General features: G+C 39.6%; 1 protein-coding gene across 1 annotated transcript in view; it reads right to left on the minus strand.

Annotated features, from left to right (window-relative positions):
• Positions 1–19,864, minus strand: part of PPP1R12B (protein phosphatase 1 regulatory subunit 12B) — a 209,702-nt gene that overhangs the window by 102,230 nt on the left and 87,608 nt on the right. The window contains exon 13 of the mRNA XM_032422320.1: positions 14,039–14,221. Within this exon, the coding sequence (XP_032278211.1) occupies positions 14,039–14,221 (183 nt within the window). The remainder of the gene's footprint in view (positions 1–14,038; positions 14,222–19,864) is intronic.

The raw sequence follows: 19,864 nt of genomic DNA on the forward strand, positions 1-19,864 counted from the left end.
TCATTTTCTTCATTCCATTTAACCAACCACTGCCCCATCCTACACTTTTTTTTACCTACTCCAGATACTGTATTTCAAAATAAAGAAGGCCTGATTTCTAGCAGGACCTTGTGAGGAAGTTGTACATATAAAGGAGTGATAATTAAATTTAAGATAAGAAATGCCATGCCATAAAGAGATCGTGCTCTGGATAGGAAACCCAGTACTACCTGAGGGGTGAGAAAGAAAAACAGAGGAGGTGATGTGAACAGAACCTAGAAAGACTGGGAAGAGGCTTCCTAAACCAAGACCGGAGACAACATTGTTTATGGCACTATTCTTGGATTTCAAGCAGGAGAGTGAGCCGATCAGACCTGCACTGCAGAGGATGATGGACTGGTGGGATGGGGCAGGGGAGAAGAAGGCCAAGGGTCCAGCTGGGAAGGCCCACGTTAACAGAGGGCAGTGCGGATGGAGAGAGTGGAATTGAAGGATTCTTGACAATGAAAGACAGGACTCAGTGAGGAGTACATCACTTCTCGGTGGGAAGTAAAAGAGAAGGCTTCTAGTTTGATTTCTATGTTTCTCAACTGGGTGACACGCAGGACCATTAACAAAGACTTTTTAAAATACGTGAAAACTGGGGCATGCTTGGGTGGCTTGGTTGGTTGAAGTGTCTGACTCTTGATTTTGGCTCAGGTCATGATCTCAGGGTCCTGGGATCCAGCCCTGTGTAGGGCCCCTCGCTCAGCGGGGAGTCTGCTTAGAGACTCTCTCCCTCTCACTCTGCCCCTCCCCACCCACTCACGTTCAATCTCTCTCTCTCTCAAATAAATAAATAAATCTTAAAGAAATACATGAAAACCAACAGACTTTTCTCTCTCTTTTTCAGCCTTTCTGGGTCAGAGAGAAGGAAATGGTTTGGTTTGTTTACACTCTCTTTCTACGGAGGACTAGAGAATCCTTAGAAACGTGCACTTGTAATAACACTTAAAATTATGAATATCGGGGAAAGGAAAACAACGGCCAGAAATGGCTGTCGTTAGGTGTGGCTACTGGAAGTCAGGCACTATTCTACGTAAGTCCTTTCCACACAGTACCATGAAGCTCAGCAGAGAAGTCGGGGCTAGAAATATAGAGTGATAGCTGAGGTGACTGGAGTAGACAAGATCAACTAGAGAGTCCTGAGAAAAGAAAAGAAGGAAGCCTGAGGAACAATACGTAAGGTGTTTGCAGAAGAAAACAAGCTAAAAAGGACACAAAGAAAGAGCGGTCAGAAAGGACAGAAGTGAGCCAAGGAAGAATGGTATCTCAGGGGTCAAGGTAGAACAAAGATTTAAGAAGGCAGCCGTCAACATCATAATGTGCTGCTGGGAGTTCAAGGTAATAGGTGAAGTGACTAAGGAATCTGATCATTAGGAACACCACAGGGCCCTGTGCTAGAGCAATTTCACTGGACAGGCAAGTGGGGCAGAATTTCTACTTTAATCGGCTGAGGAGAGAATAGGAGGCTAGGAAGTAAATAAAATGACATAAGGGCTTTTCCAAGAGTAACAGCGAAGACAGAGTGAGACATGGTGACCCCAGAGGGCAGTGCAGCACCAAAGGTAAGTCTATTAAGACAGGAGAGACAAGCACCTGTCAAGGACAAACAAAATCTTTGTGCAGAAGTATTTTTGTCATAGATATAGCTAAGCTTGCAGCTCTGGTTCCCATTACTTATGAATTTTGTGCCAAACGTTCTTTCTTTTAAATACTCTAAGCTTCATTAAAAAGGAACATAGTTCTTGAAGGATCCTTGAGCTATTACTATATTTTATTTACATGGCAAATGAGCAGCAAGCCACTTTCAGCACAAGGACACCAGATTTGAGAATCACATTCAATTTCCTTTTCAGGTTAGAAGACTAAGATTTATTCAGAGGAAACAATTTACAGAGCTGGGTCATTATACTACCCAGGATTAGCTAAGAGACTCTGGGGAAGAAGGGAAAAAATGGTTTAAAGACAAACCAGAAACAATGAATCATTCAGGTAATTGTTGTCATCCAATCCCAATTTTTTAATATTTCTTAAAATAGAAATAAGCCTGCCCATGGCTCTGGAATTCTCCCAAAACTAAACTTCTCATATCCAGCATCCTCACAAAACACTGAATAAGCCAGTGGACCTACAAAACAACTTCTCATTTGTTTCCCAAAAACCCTTATTTCCTATTTCGATTTCAGATGGGATAGAAAGTGTTCGATTTGCTTTATTTTCAGAAGTGGTATCTCCCAAGACAAATACTCATTTCCTAGAAGTTCTGTCTTCCCTTCAAAAAAATATCAAGAGATTTTAACTACTGTGCTCATTGCTAGCTTATGGTATAGAATGGTCCAACTAAGACTTGGCCCTGGCACACATCTGCTCAGTGGTGCACAGCAAGAATGGACTTTAAAGTACAAAAGATCTGGTTTTGAATCCTGGTTTTGCTGTTGACTAGCTCTGTGATTGTGGGCAGGTTCCATAATCTAGCTGAGCCTTAATTTTCTTATATCATTTAAGAAAACAATATTACTTATCTCACAAAGCTGTGAGGATTAAATGCATCTAGGAGAGTACCAGTGTATAACAAGCTTCCAAAAATATGAATTCTCTTACCCCATTTAAACCTTCCATATGTTTGAAAGCCAACTCAAATTCTATCTTCACTGGCTTCATGAAGCCCTTTCTAATCTCTCCATCCTACATCATTCATTCATCTTCTTCTCTGAACTCCTAATACACCTGAACACAATTTTGCACTCAAGGATATACAGTTCCTTAATGTATACTCTTGGTTTACTATGTGTATATGTGGTGTCCCTGATCTTCAGGGCACCACCTAGGACATATCCCTTTCTTATTATATTCAGCACAATACTGAGCACAGAAACGGTCAGATGGTCATCAAAGGCTTAGAATCCAGTGATTTTAGAATCCAATACTACCTACAAATCTCCTATCTCCACTGATTAACCAGTGAAGACACTGAGACTAAAGAAGTTAAATGGCTTGCTTGAGAGGGCATACACTGTGTGTTCAGCTGAAGAGGACACTGGGTCTCCTGCCCTGCCACCAGGGAGCCTGCCACACTGTTGTGAAGCAGCACCCCGGCAATGTCCACAGAGGGCCTCCCCAGGCCAGAAAACACCTGCACTCCATATGTTAAAACACTTCACACGGAATGGGGTAAATATGCTTGTCTGCAAACTGACCCAAACACAAAATAGGGTCTTTGGGCACCTGACGCGAAGTAGATCGACTGACGTTCTTCTGCTGCCACCTTCTGGACAGAGTATATTACTACATGGGGGCTCATTTTTCACTGAGAATTTTCTTCAATACATACGTACCCAACCCCTACTATGTATTAGGCTCTGTGGTATGAAGAAAACCTAATAAAAAATGCACTCTCAAGAAGCTCACAATGTAGTAATGAGGAGGGGCAACACCTGCTTTAATTAACTAAACCAGTCCTAAGAAAAGTGCTACCAAAGAACACTGAGGAGAGTATACTGATGGCAGCCTGGAGCTGGGGAAGCAGGTAGCCAGTGGTGGGGTTTCACCTGCAGGAGTTCTTACAGTATGAATAGAATTTTGTTCAGCAGGGAAGGTGACAGAAGGCCATTCAAGAAAGAAGGTGGAGCACAGACAAAGAGGGTCATAAAAGTAAAACATGTTCAGGAAATAGCCAGAGTTTTCTACCTGAGTACATAAAGGGATGTGATGCCAAAGACATAAAGCACAAGAAGAAAAGTAGAGAGGGACAGATGAGAAGAGTAGAAGTTTAGTTCTGGACAAGCTGAGCTCAGAGTCTAGTGAGCGATCTCTCTACATACAGGACTGAAATGACTACCCATCCACAGAATCCTCTGCACTGCCTGACGCAGCACAATTTCGAATTTTGTCTAGAAACTGGTCCTCTGAACATAAAAGATCACTTAGGGAACTTCTCTTGTAGGTATGGGAAAACATTTACTTCTATGAAGATTCAATGTGACTGTATAGTTTGTAGCATGTAACTAGTCTCTGCATGTTGTAATTTCCTGTTCAAAGGCCAATTCAAGGAGCAGTCTAACCTTTCACTTACCTAAACCAGCTTCTCTCTGCAATTGCCCTACATATCCAACAATTTTTTGTTTCATTTACTTAAAATATATAATATTTAAGATTTAAAAAGATATACAGAATACCACCACCAGGGGCGCCTGGATGGCGTAGTTGGTTAAGCGTCCAGCTCTTGGTTTCCGCTCAGGCCATGCTCTTAGGGTCGTGGGATCGAGCCCCGTGTCAGGCTCGGCGCTCAGCGAGGAGTCTGCTTAAGACTCTCTCTCTACCCCTCCCTCCTCTCTAAAATAAATATATCTTAAAAAAAAAAAAAAGGAATACAACCACCACCTATCATCCAACTTAAGAATACGTTACTGGTATCAGTTTCCTCTTGAAAAGAGAAGCATGTTTCTATGTCTTGAAATTCTTAATTGTCCTCTGCCACTCTAACCTCTTGGGTGGGATCCTTAAGTCAGTGCACATGTTTAAATTCTTTAGGAATATGAAGAAGCACCAGAGAAGATCTAAACCGGTTGTTCTGAACACTGTACATCTTATTCTTAAAACATCCACCCTCCCCCTTCTCTCAAACACACCACCACCAAAACAATGTATGCAATCAAGTCAGCTTCCCAAAGGACCATCAGGAAGAGAAGAGGACTGAGAGTGGAAACACACATCTAGGATATCAAAGCCATCAAGCAAAGAAATTTTACCTGCTGCTTCCGCTATTCCATGCCCGTTCCTGATGTCGCAACTCAGCACACCGAGTTAGCTCCCAAACACAGAAGGCGCTAGTAAATTATGGCAGGGGCTTGATTCAATTCCCCAGAACACAAAGATCAACTTCCTGTGCCTTGGATTTCCATAAAACCAGGAACAGTAAGGAACTCCACTGCCAGATCAAATCATTCTAGGTGAGAGCAGGTCAAGCTACCTCAGACACAGCTTGCCACACACCTGTGCAGCAGCTTCCCAGAAGCCCAATTTTCAACAAACAGGTGGCCACTCCTCGGACTGTCCTTCCCTAGTAACCTAGTAAACACCAGAGCTCATTTTATGAGATTGTTACAAGTGACCGTCTTTTTCTGACATGGGAAAATCAACTGGTAGGAGAGAAAGGGGAGGGGGGGTTTGAGAGAGGGCATAACATTTTCGTCCCTCCCATATGTCACCAATACTCACAGCTCTGAAAAAAGAACCACTTTATCAGAAGGAGATTAACTGTAAAAACATAGCTGATAAGGGCTTTGAGTAGCAGGTGTTGGGTGACTTCTCACTTTACTCTGAAGTGGTTGGGGAATTGGCATAGAACCACCAGAGGCTCTGCTGCATCGGGGAATGGATTCTTGTTCTTTCTTTGGAATGCATGTGTCCCGAACGGGTGGGGGAAACGTTTTAAACCTCCACTCCTGAACTGTTAAGTGGTGTACTGAGGAATTACGTGACGAACGCCATTGTCTCTGGAAAACGAAGTGAGTTTGTGTCTCAATAGCTGTGTTTAGCAATAGGAATACAGGAAAAAGATGACAGACATGTAAATTCAAGACCCTTAAATCTTATTGTAGTAATTCTTAGCAGGCACCATCCAGGTCTTCTTTCCCAGAACAGTTCAGTGGACCTAAATGGTCTTAGTGTTATTTGTAAACAGCTTTACTGAGATACAATTCACATCCCCAGTTAAGTGTACCATTCAGTGGTTTTTAGTACATTTACAGTTACGTAATTATCACCATCATCAATTTTGAAACATTTTCATCACCCCAAAAAGAAACCACATATGCATTAGCAGTCACTTTCCAGTTCAGGTTTTTAAATATAGATCAACAGCATCATTCCCACTGGCTAAATGGGACCACATTGCATCAAATCTAAACCATCATCCACTGCAAGATACACCGTCACTTTACCACCAAGAAAGAAAAAGCAGTGCCAATCACACATGTTTTTCATCACCTTTTCAGCACTTGATTTAATAGTTATTGAAAGGGATCTTTTAGATTTAGACATATTTTGTACCAGCAACGCACGTATCTCAGTGGCAGTAACAGAACACTTATGACCAAATTCACACCTGTGCAAGAATGACCACCAGCAGTAAGACATCCTGGCTTTAGAGACATTGAAATGTGAAAAATGTTCACTCTAGAATCAACAGTATCAAATATCGCACGCATGGTATGGAGTGTCCTTGGTTACAAAACAACAGAAACTGACCTCACTAACTAGGCAGGAAAGGAATCACACAAGCATAATCTATATAAGCTAATAAGCTAACATAATAACTCATCATCTAAGCAACCCAGAAACCCCCAGAATGGGGGCAGAAAATGTATCTACTGCTATGTACATTTCACTCTCTTCCTGCTCCATGGTCACAGTTAGGAAGAGAGAGAACTATCTCTCTCAGTAGAGAAAAATGTAGTAATAAGTTCAGCTTTTTTGCAGTCTTTTAGATAGGGAAAGAAAATACTTATTTTGTTTTTTTAAGAATTTATTTATTTGTTTGACAGAGAGTGATACAGCGAGAGAGGGAACACAAGCAGGGGGAGTGGGAGAGGGAGAAGGAGGCTCCCCGCTGAGCAGGGAGCCCGATGCGGGGCTCGATCCCAGGACCCCGGGATCATGACCTGAGCCTAAGGCAGACGCTTAATGACTGAGCCACCCAAGCACCCCAGAAAATACTTATTTTAGAACCAAAATGGAGAGAGTGGAGGAGCTGCGGAATCTCCTTTCTAGAGTGCCTTTTCCAATTGACAACTGCCTGTCTTTAGCTTGGAGACAGTGAGATGAGTCAAATGACTTCAAAAAACCATGACTCAGAGTTTAATTACTCGGTTTAAATTTCTAACATTCCAAAGACGATGCCAAATTAATTTGCTGACAGCTTCACATTAGCACGAATAACTAGCTAGCTTATAAGGACCGAAGGTCAATAAGTGTGGTATATATTACTCAGCCAATACTGACCATATCTTGACCAAGCACAGTCGCATGTGGGCTATCTGGGAAAGAGAAATAATTTTAGCTTCTTTTGGAGAAAAACTATTTTAGCCGTTTCTATAAAGAAAAGAAAGGGCACGAATAAAAGAGATGTAAGATTCAGAATTAAGTGGTAATATTTTGTAATCTAGAGTTCATTTCTTACTGAAGTTGAATACATTAAAGAAAGAAAGATGTAAAATTCAGGGTTGGGTTGAGAGGGAAAAAGCTAGAGGAGAAACAGAGCAAGAGGATCAAAGGCATACAGTATCAGACTCTAATATTAGCCAAGGGAATTGTTTACATTTTGTTGCTAAGGAAAACTTGGCGCTTTGGAAAATGAACCAGCCACGACACTCTTGCGACAGCTGCTGCTTGGCTCTGATGCCCTTGCAGGGCTATCTGCCACCTGCCTGCCACTTGCCATTTCTGTCCTGCTGTCCGCCAGTCAAATCAACCCCCGTACAATCACATGACCCTGCTGGTTTCTGTAAGCCTCAGGGACACTCCAAAGACTGGGTGGCGGTGATCACGGTGCCATGAAGGTAGACCACCGCATGCTGGGCTACCGACTAAGACGGACGGGTCCCCGAATCAGAACCTTTCTTCTCAAATCCAAAAGAAGAAATGGTTACTGAGTTCAATGACAAGGGCAAAAGAGGCTTGGGTGACGATCTCCACTGTGCCTCTGACTCAAGGTATGCTATTAGGCAAGTCACTCCATGCTCTGAGGGCCTCAGCATTTCCATTTGTAAGACAGGGAGTTTAACTCCTATTCTTTCCATCAGGTAAAGAGAATACTTTGAGCATACTTGAGCTTTTCAGGAAAGAAAACAAAAGGAACTTTGTAAATTCAAGATCATGCCTTTCTTAAAAGTAATAAACTATTTCAGAAGTCCTGCCCTGAGCTTATGTAGCAAAATCATAAATTATCTAAAATCCTGCAAACCTTGAATCTCTTGACTCTTGTGTTTACTCTTCAGTGCCTATGGCCATCTTCACAGACTGACATCATAAGAAAGACTGTTGTTCCTAGAGTTAAATTTTTTTTTCAAGCTCTCCTTCCCCTGCCTTGCTTATAAGGGTAATACTTTATCACTCTGGAATTTTGGAATATACAGAAAAAAACCCAAAAGAAAATAAAAAATTACCCGTAATCCGCCCCCCTCCAAAAAATCTAGTGTTAAGATTTCCATGTTTATTATTGTTTGGTATCATAATCTATTTTTTTGTATCTAGCTCTGTCCATTTAATAATGTATCTGTAGTTAACGAACTGAATAAAGCACACAGGGAGTAAAGCTGAGACTCATCATGAGCCAATCGGTATGCACACACCCTTCTTAGGACCAAACATTCTCAGAAAAGAAAAGCCAGCTGTGCAGCTTTCATGGTAAGACCCACTCCCCAGTCCACATGCTCTGATTACACTGCAAATGGAGATTCTTTCTGAGAGATGGCTTTTCCACTGGGTAGGTCTCGCTGTGGCCCATTTTAAAGCCCCATTTATCCCAGTGCTCACTAATTGTTTCAAATTGGACCTGTGAATGTGAGCTTCAGGCCGCCATCATGGTTCCCAGCAGGAGTCCAAATACTTCCACAATGAGCTGATTACAGAGAAAGCTGCAGCTTCAAGAGAAGAATTAGCACCCGGCATGCTCTTTCAGAAGGAAAATTTAGCTGTTTTCAAAACATGTGATATTTTTTTTCTTTCAGCTTATGTTTGTCTAGAGGGAGAAATTCTAAATGGCTTTAATTCTGTAAAGGCTTAAATGATAGGTTTTATTTGATCAAGTCATTCCCCAGCTGAAAATACTTCAGTGGTATTCCATAGCTTTGAAAACAGAAGTTCAAGTTTCTTAGCATAGCACAACAAAAATCTCCATGATTTGGTTCCTGCCTACCTCTCTAGCTCCACAATTTCCAAAGTATACCCAGTGGAATACCAGTCTTGGGTTTCTGTGAAAAAAAACAAAACAAAACTATTCGATGGACACAGAAATTTGGAAAATGCTGCAAATTCTAACCACACCCACACTCCCCTCTCTACACCCAACTCCCCCCCTCCCCACCACACCCCCCTGAGAGGAATGATCCCGAGAAGGTTTTGGAGTAATCCTGTTTAACTTCCTTTAACCCATTCTTTCACAAACTCATTTGCCCACAGGCTGTTATTTTTTTTTTTTTTAATTCATCTAAATCTATTTCACAAAGACACTTTCAGAAATACAACACTGGCCTTGCCTTCTCCCAGCTTCAGGCATATTAAACTTGTTTCTTGAATTTCTTGTGTTCCCTCTAAAATATCAGCCTCCTATTACTACTTATAGTTCACTTCTAGTTGCCTTCAAAATTCAGCTCCAGTTACCTCCTCTGGCACACCTTCTCTGTCACCCTACTCAGGCTAATTTAGATTCCCCTCCTCTGTGCCCCCATAGCAATCTATACATATCTTTATCAGAGCACTTAACAACTGACTATATTATTTGATTTGCTTGTTTGCCTTCCCACAACAGATAAATTTAAGCTCTCAAGGGCAGGAAAGATGTTCTTTGACCTTGTATCTTTAATAACTGTGCCTGGCACATGGCAGTCTCTCAATAAATGGTTGTTAGATGCTTTATATATGCAGGTTCCCATATATAGGACTCTATATAGAAACAACACATTTCCAAAATATTTTATTCTAGGAACCACTTCTGATTAATTTGCCATTTTTATAGATGCTAGTCTATCTTCAGTACAACTGGTCACTTCTAATTATTGTTACCAAATTAAATAATAGTTTGAGGTTTCTGTTTTGCATCCAAAAATTCTACTACATAGTAATCTGCATGTAATACTTCTAAAAGTATCAAGTATTTAAGAAGCTGCATCTGTTAACTTTTTCTCAGAGTGGTTCATTTCCTATGTGAGTTTGTCTTTGGTAGGCAACTGTTTTATAGAAATCCTTTGTACCCTGGGTTGTCGATGTGTTTCTTCATGGTGGTTTTAAATTGCCTGTGCCAATGGCCCCAGAGTTTCAAGAGTGCCGACTTAGTTTCTATGTTAAATTCTTGGTTTCTGGGGCAGGGGGCGGGGAGCCTGGGTGGCACAATGGGTTAAGCATCCGACCCTTGGTTTCAGCTCAGGTCATGATCTCAGGGCCATGAGATCAAGGCCAGCATTAGGCTCCGCACTCAGCATGGAGTCTGCCTGAGATTCTCTCTCCCTCCTTCTGTCCCTCCCACCGTGCGCTTTCTCTCTCTCAAATAAATAAATAAATCTTTTTTTTTTTTAAAAGATTTTTATTTAATTTGACAGAGAGACAGAGAGAGAGGAAACACAAGCAGGGGGAGTGGGAGAGGGAGACGCAGGCCTCCTGCTGAGCAGGGAGCCCGATGAGGGGCTCGATCCCAGGACCCTGAGATCATGACCGGAGCCAAAGGCAGACGCTTAATGACTGAGCCACCCAGGCGCCCCTAAATAAATAAATCTTAAAAAAAAAAAAAAAAATTCTTGGCTTGGGATTTCCACACTATATGTGTAGTAAAAATTTCCCACAAAAGATTTTTCTGTCCCTGCTCAGACCCTTGAATAGGCGCCATCCTTGACATTTTTTGGGGCCATAGACAAAGTACCCTTTTCATGAACTGGGCAGTCTTTTGAGAACTCCAGCTTTATACAGGTTCTTACTTACAGATCCTAGCCTAGTCAGGTCCAAAGCCATGCTTCCTACACCCAGGCATGGCATTAAAATCTGAGCCTCCAGACGCTAACATCTACTCTAGACGTCCTATACCAACCCTGGGCCACTCAAACCATTCTGGCCTTTGGATTCTCTTCATTTTTGTCACCTAGCAGTTCCCTTTCACTTTTCTGAACTCAACTACATTTTCCTACGTTTATAATGGGAAAGGGGTCCTTATAAATCCACCTACCATGTTGCTAGAACCTTTTCCTAAATAAATTTTGAGTCCATTCACTTTTCTCCATCTCTTTTACTACTACCTCTGTGCAAGCCAATGTTCTCTCTCATGCACCCTTCTTTTGCAATGGTGTCCTTACTGGTCATCTCACATCTATTCCTGTCCATCCTTCCCCTGTCCAATTCATATGGAATATTGTACCCAGAGTTTAAAGGCCAGAATTCTAAAAAATGTAAACCAGATCATGTTATCCTTTTGCTTTTTGCATATTTTCTGTATGACCCAGCAATTCTACTCCTACATATATATCCAAAAGAAAGAAAAACATATGTCCACACAAAAACTCGTACATGAATGTTTATAGTAACATTATTCAAAATAGCCAAAAGGTGGAAAGAACCCAAATGTCCACCAACTTACGAGTGGCAAACAAAATGCAGTATATCCACACAATGGAATAGTGTTTGGCCATTAAAAAGAATAAAGTGCTGATACATGCGACAACATGGATGAACCTTGAAAACATTATTCTAAGTGAAAGAAGTCAGTCACAAAAGACCACATATTGATTCCATTTACATGAAATGTCCAGAATAGGCAACTCTACAGAAACAGAAAATAGATCAGTAGTTGCTGAGGTCTAGGGAATGGGAAGATGGGGTGGGAGTAGGGGGGACAATAATTAAAGGTATGGGATTTCTTTTTAAGATGATGAAAATGTCCAAAAATTGACTGTGGTAATCATTGCACGTATCTGTGAATATACCAAAAAATGACTGAACTGTACACCTTAAATTATATGGTATATATAAATTATATCTTTATAAAGCTGTTCAAAAAAAAAAAAATGCTTCCAGTAGCTCATCATGGTTCTTAACATATATATCCAAAATCTTTGTCCTCAGCTGTAAGACTTTACATGATATAGCTCCTATTTATTCCTCAAGCCTCACCTTAGACTGCTCTTTCCCTAACTCTACCCCAGAGCCACAACATCTTCTCTCAAATTCTCCAAAGGATCAAGCACCTTCCCACCTTAGTGGCTTTTCAACAGCCATATTTTCTGCCAGGAATGCTTATCCCCTTTTCCTAGCTATTATTTGTCCACAAGAGGATCATACCCTTAAGATAACCTTCTGCAGGAGAAGGGAAGTCTTCTGTAGGCAGATCTTCTGTCATAACAACTCACACTACTTCTTCATAGTATATATCACAATTATTTAGTGTTTGTTTTTCTTCACTATCACATACATTCCCCAAGGGCTGAGATTGTTTTCCTTGTTCACTGCTGTATTACCTGGGTTCATCATAGTACTTTGCAATGGCAAATGTTCAAATATTTTGAAAAGAATGAATGCTAGTGACTGAGTCCAACAGCTCTTTATGTAATATCTTCTTATTTATTTATCTTGTGCCATCACCCTATTTAACTTGTCTAAGATTATTTATTATCTAATAAATATCTAATATCCCCGTTTATTATCTTGTGCCATCCTAAAAATTCACTTATCTTGATACACCAAATTCACATAATTCAGTGATATTTTGATTTAATTCTTCTTATATTTGCTGCTTCTTGAGGAATTATGTCCTAGTGATAATACATGGTACACAGTATATAATCAATAACTATTTGTGGCTTAAGTAAAACTTCTAAAACAAAATTAAAATCTGTAGCAGGTGCTATCTTATTGTTCATAGGTTATAAAAATCCCAGAAGACAGTAACTGTCTTTCTAGGTTTCTCTAAATAATGGTGCATGCAACTAAATATTTAATAATGCAGTTTGATAAAAAGCCTGATTTACACATCCTTACAGGGATCATAATCTTAATGATGAATTTAACTCATTTTACTTGTCTCAGCCCAGAAGGAATTTTTAAAGGGAGTTTTTTTCAGCTAATATTCAGAAAATATTACTTTTGCATTTAGTTCGTAGATGAAACTAATAATACCTAAATTCCATCTGAGCTATTAAATATATAAACATTAAATATTCAAGATCAATTTATTAAAATTTCCTTGGCTGGAAACCAATGAAAAGATGATGCTCTGCAACCTGTTAGCCCAGAAAACTGACTTTCTTCTATTTTTATACAAAGAAATGAAAAAAGAAAGGAAGAAAAAAACCACTATTTTTCAACTCACTTAACATCTCCCTTCCACTTCTCAAAATTTTAATTTTAGAACTGTCTTTATAATAAACAAACATCTAAAAAGTTTAACTCGTTGTATCTTGTAGATGATAAGACTTCTTGACTTATTACACATACATACACACTCACAAACATAAAATCTTCTTCCTTTGGATAGTCAAAAGAAAATGAAGCCAAACTGAAATCTAAATTTTGATAAGATTTCATTTCCTTTTATAGTCTTAAAAAAGGGATAAGTATGGCTTCAGTTTTTAAGTAGATCTGAAACAGCCAAATAGAGTGCATTCTATTTTTTACACTTTTTCAAGTGGGAGAAAATGTCCCATTCTTCTTGGTCACATCTTGGAACATCTCCTAATAATGACAATCAAAAAGTTCTTCTTAGCTTCTACCTTAAATCTCTCCTGTGCCAATTCATGACTGCTCTCTCATAATTTTTCTCTAAAGAAACTGTACAGTAACTAGTCACTATCCTTCTACCATATCATCATATACTATTCAGTTCTTTTTCCGGTATTCTTAAATTAATTAAAATGATATCCTAGCTTTATTTCTCTGAGCCTTTTTCATGATACTGCTTTTCTTTCCTGCCAGAGAAATCTTCACGGACTCCTCAGAACAAAAGAAAAGATCCTTCTCTGTGCTTCAGGTTCTCCATCACAAAATGGGGAAATAATGCCTGATCCTGATTTCTTTTATAAGACAAATAGAAAAAAGATATGCCTATATTCATAACAGAATAAGTATCTATGTTAAATATTATCAGAAATAATTAAGATCTCTGTCAAAAATCTCCCAGAGGCAAAATAGAAAACCCAAACTGTAATATAAAGATCGATTTTCATAAATGTATCTGGGATTGGGGGAAAGACTTCACACACACTCCTTTATCTCCTACCTCAAAGCAGAACCCCGCAAATGAAATCAGTACAGAACATACCTCCTCTTGTCCCTGGCTTCCACAGAGGAGTCTGTTCCAGGAGTGGAGAGCAGAGTGGCAGTTGTAACCCCATTGGCAGTGTTAGGTGGAGGGCGATTAGTGATCACACAGAGCGGGGTGCTAGAAGAGACATTGTCTGCTGTTTTCTCTGCTGTTGAGTCAGCCTGGGATTTGTAAGGAGTCCTGAAATCAAAAACACAGACACACAAAAACACAAGCAGAAAGAGAATGGTTAAGCATGCTACATAACAAAGCACTAGCACACAGACAGAGGGTTCGAGATAAGTTTAACTAGAGAATCTTCTTGCTCCAATTTTGTTGGCTGGTTGACTGGTTTTTTAAATTCTGAGCTCTTAATTCTTACAACAGTATGATTATACATTTAGTTTGATATCCTCTGCCCAAAGAGTTATATTTCATGAAAAAAATTTTTTTTTGCTTGAGATTAAAAATTTTTTTAAAAATGAGCTATGGCACAAGGAAGATAGTAACATATGCAAGAATGCTTTAAATGACTCCTGAGCACCATCTGGTCTCCACACACACACACAGAGGCAGGGCCTCTCCACACACATGAAAACAACGCTAAAGTCACTTACGATATTATTCTCCACCTGCCCCTTAATTCTTGGCAGTGAGAGTCTTTGGTAGTCCTCAGCCTGGATTAGATGACCATCTTCTTGGATTCCAGAGATATTTGATAAATACAACCTCATATGTTTAGTTCTTTCCCACCTAGCTCAGCAACTGCTCTCTTTCTATTTAACCAAATGCCTGATAGCCTGTATTCTTAAGTGCATACATGAGCAACAGAAACAAAAACTAGTAAGATTCTATATGTAACCTTAACTGCAGACTTTCCAACAGCAAGCTGTATAATTAAACTCATTTACATGAAAACAAGATCTTTGTTTCTTAACAAAGAGTTGAGAGCAACCATTGGCTCTCCACCCAAAAAGCTATCATTTGTGATGTCACAGCTTGTTGCTGGGGTAACAGAGATCCAAAATTGATATTCACAGAGATGGGAAAAGCAATGAAGATAAGGAATGCTAAAAATCTGTTTGTTTTTTTTCACCTACTCACAATTACCAGAAATGCTTATAAGTAGCTATAAGCTCATTTTCAAATAATCACATCATTAGAATAAGCTTGAAAGCAATAATCAGATTGTAAAAAATCTAAATATGGTACCTAGATGCAATTATAAATATAGAACAGTTTTGAAGTGGTATCTAAAAAACACAAGCCACTTCTCCAGAAGCAATTAATGACTCAGAAAAAAGGTGAAATTAAATTCCTCAGACTTATAAAATGTATGAGTCTATAGGACACACGAATAAAATTAGCCAGAACCAAACTATAAAAAATTGGTGGCTGGGTGATAGACATTGGGGAGGGTATGTGCTATGGTGAGCGCTGTGAATTGTGTAAGACTGTTGAATCACAGACCTGTACCTCTGAAACAAATACATTATATGTTAAAAAAAAAAAAAAAAAAGAAGAAGACAGAAGGAGGGGAAGAATGAAGGGGGGGAATCAGAGGGGGAGATGAACCATGAGAGACTATGGACTCTGAGAAACAAACTGAGGGTTCTAGAGGGGAGGGGGGTGGGGGGATGGGCACGTACTGCATGGAGCACTGGGTGTTACACGCAAACAATGAATTATGGAACACTACATCAAAAACTAATGATGTAATGTATGGTGATTAACATAACATAAAAAAACAACAAAAAAAAACCTTACCTGACATTCTTTTTAGGTTAATAACATGTTTTGTTCTCCCTGAGACTTTTTCTGCTATGGAAATGCCAAGGATTTTTATTTTATTGAATTACAGAATAGAACTTGTACTATTATTTTGATATGTGGTATAATTTTATAAGTAGAATGTTAAGAGCAGAATAGGAAGGGACGCCTGGGTGGCTCAGCTGGTTAAGCGTCTGCCTTCAGCTCAGGTTATGATCCTAGGGTCCTGGGATCGAGTCCCACATCAGGCTCCCTGCTCAGCGGGAAGTCTGCTTCTCCCTCTGCCTCTGCTCCCCCTGCTTATGCTCTCTCTCTCACTCTCTCTCTCTCTAATAAATAAATAAAATCTTAAAAAAAAAAAATAGGAAAAGCTGCAGAGCAGGGGTCAGAGGCTCTGGAACCATGTGGGGCTACATTTCAGCCAAGTTAACCTCTCCAGTCTCTTCATCTGTAAAACGGGAATAATGATACCTTAAAATGCAGGGGTCTTGTGATAACTAAATAAAATAATGTATGAAGAACATTAGTATTGAGCTCAGAATAAAACACAAGCTCAGTGGAAACAAAATAGTGAAATAGGATCTCTGACATGGACAAATCTAGGTTCAAACCCTGCCTCAGTTCCTTACTAGATATGTGACCTTGGGTAGATGATTAAGTTTTGGGTCTCAGTTTCTACATCCATAAAATAAAAATGGTACTTCATACGCTGGAGGCCTCTTTATAAACAATATATGTGTGCCTGAGATAGCAAGTTGCCCAACCTATATTCATTTTCCTTTTCTTCCTAACAGAACCCGTAAATTATTGAGGGCAGCATTGCACCTAGTTAAAAATTCACATTTTCCAACGTCTCCCTGGCTGCTAGAGGTAGCCAGTGAGGCATAAGTAGAAAATTAGTGCTTTGGGGGAAAACCTCAGTTCAGAGGCCTTTTCTCTTTTTGTATTTCCCCCTTTCTTTCTTCTTCCTGCCTAGAATGCAGTCATGTCAGCTAGAGCTTCAGCAGCTATTTTCTGTCATGAGGCAACCTGTGGAAATGGAAGCATGATCTAAGGATTGTGAGGCAGAAAGACAGAAGGATCCAAGATTCTTTAAGGACTTTGAAGCTGTCGTGCCAGCCCTGCCTATTTCTGGATTTTCTTAAGTGAGAGGGAAAAAAAATAAACCTTTATCATATTTTGGCCTCAATTATTTAGATTTACTGTTACATGTGAGTAAACCAATTGCTCATGTAATTTTTGTAAGTACCTAAGCCAATGCTTGGCACGTGATAGGGTTCAACAAATGGCAGCCGTTACTATTTTTCCCTAGTCTCAGCTCTTAATACTTAAGCAAGTAACCTGTGTTTCAGTTTCTTCATCTATGGTATAATATTTACTATGCCTGTGCAGATGAATTATTATGAGGACCTAATAAATTTCTACATAATTATCAGTATTATTATTAATAATCCATCTTAAGCCTATCCCTCCTGGAACAAATGATCACCACTTATTTTAAGGAAAGAAATCTAATAAATGGACAAAAATCAATCAAGTACTACCATCAACAGTGTTCTTGCAGCAACATGCAACACTATCATCATTAATGTTTTTCATTTTCTTTGTGTCAGTTCTAGAAACAAGCCCTCAAAAAGAAGTCCCTTTGCCATACCCCAAAGTAGAAAGGTCTCTGCGCACACATACAGGGTTGAAAGCCATAACCAAAACCACAGCTGAAGTCCTATCGTGCTTTCATGATGAAGCCCCGGCCAGGCTACCCCCATGCTACCCCTTAGGCAGACTGGACACCACGGCCCCAGGAATACCACAAATCTAGACAAATTTATACAAACATAAATCTCTTCCCTCCCGCGTATTTCCAGCAAAATGCTCTCATTGGCTGGGAATTTTCAGAAAGCTATAGGAAGCTTTTGGAATAAGAGCTAGCTTTTCTTCTGATTTGGGTTTGTATGCCATTCTCTGAAAAAAAGAGTAAGTAGAAGAGATTCCTACTCACTGGGAAATTAATGTAAGTGAAGTGTGGGGATATTTTTAATATGTGCTTTCCCATAATAGGATGAGACCCTTACACAGTAATCACACAAAAGCAGTCATTTTAAGTTGATGCCTAAACACCAAGTACCAAGATATATACCCTATGATTTTTCAATGAGCAACTGCTGAGTGGCTAATACAAGTCCAAACAAAACCTCCTCGTTAAATCATGGACATTTTCACAAGAATTCAAACTTGCTTCCCCAGTGCCAAAGTCTCTTTGGTTTGAATCTCATATGTGCATCCAGAGGCATGAGTTTTGATGACTGTAACTCAAATGGCCCCAAGAAGCCTTACCTGCCATGGTGTGCAGATGCAGTAGTGTTTGCACTGATTGGTGCAGGGCAAGAAGAGGCAGGTTGCCACTTGCTGCCCCGAGAGGTAGATGAACCAATGGTAATGGGTGAGGTAGCAGATGAATTGCGATTGGCTGAAATGTAGGGACTTGTGGGGTCACTACTTCTACCAAAGGAAGCACTGCAAAACAGCACACAGTCACTTTCTTCAGGACATGCTGCTCACCCACCATTTCCCAGCACCACCTTCCCCCCCAGATTGTGCATTTAAAAGGAATGTAGACCAAAGAGAGGGTATGGCAACTGGGAAGTGGAGTGAGTGATCAACTCCAGCTAGAGCTGGGTCACCGGCAGCAAGCAGGCATCTGTCAATCATCCAAAAGAGTGAAGGAACATGGAGGAGAGATGATATGCAATAAGAGAAAGCAGAAGAATAGTATATAGGAACAGAATAGGGGCTAAGAAATATTAGCAAATAGAATAATTTTATTAGAAAAAGTAATTCCCAACAAACCCCAAGGCAAAAAAATCATGCAATCCCAAACGTCTACCTGATACACAAGTAGCACTGCAGAAGCTAAAGTAAGACCAAGAACTTGGAGGTTTTGGAGTAGAAATTTAAAATTAAAGAGTGGAGAAGAATAAAAAAGCTCTGTGGGAAAAAAAATGTCTGAGAACTGTGGTTATTTAGCCTAGTCTTGGGAGGATTCAAAGTTTTAAGTCTAGAAAATAATATTGCATGGGCAGCAGAAGGCAACTTTCCTTTGTTTCAAATGAAGATAAGTAAGAACCATCTCAATTGAAGCAAAAAATTATTTGGATTAGAATTTTAAAAAAAACATTTTTACTATTATAGTAATGAGACACGAGCAGGGGTGACCAAAACAAGCTATGAAGCCTTTTACTTTAAGATGCATTTTACTGGGACACAGGAAAGGAATTTCTGCCTAAGGACAAGAGATGAACTAGAAAATGGAAAGTATGCTGAGGCCTGGCGGAGCCCAAGAGGGCCAAATGTCTTCTCGCATTTTCTTTTTTAAATAGTGATAGCATACAATTCCCTTTTGAAAAGATCATAAAATGAGATTTTGTATAATCAAAAAATGCTTTAAGGGTGACATAAGTTTGGAAATCCAAAGCATGAAGCAAGTTGTGGATCTTCTTTCAAAAAGCACTCACATAATTAAGCAAGCTTTCCACCCTAAATAGAAGCAGTCCCTTTCTCCTCTGTTTACCATAATTGTGCCAACTATACCTATCTATCCAGATGCTACCCACTCAACCCATTTGTTAATGATTTGGATCACGAAAAAGAACAACCCCACCACAATGTAACAACATGCTTGGAAATTAAATGCAGCTTTCTCTCTTTCCTAGTACTAGAACGTTATTTTCTTAGAAAAGTTTTCTTGGTCTTGGATGCAACCACAAGGAGTAATGATGTATCTAGATAGACTAAGACCTTAGTCCTGAAGACAAATAAGTGATAGCTTCATTAAGCCAAAAACACTGAGTTTGTATATATAATGAAGCTTCAGTGAGAACACTGAATTATCTCTGCAGAACTGAAGACCATCAAAAGGCTACATTGGCTGTTTGTTTTATAGCTTACTAGTTCCCATGTTCTGATATTAACTAGTTGACAAGATTCCTCTAATCAAGTGGAAATAAGTTTTGAACCCAAACACATAATTTATGGCAAAAGGCTGTTTCTTGGGCAGCCAACCAATCCTATAAGACC

Source organism: Phoca vitulina, unplaced genomic scaffold, assembly GCF_004348235.1.
Source record: "Phoca vitulina isolate PV1807 unplaced genomic scaffold, GSC_HSeal_1.0 scaffold26, whole genome shotgun sequence".
Lineage (NCBI taxonomy): Eukaryota > Metazoa > Chordata > Mammalia > Carnivora > Phocidae > Phoca > Phoca vitulina.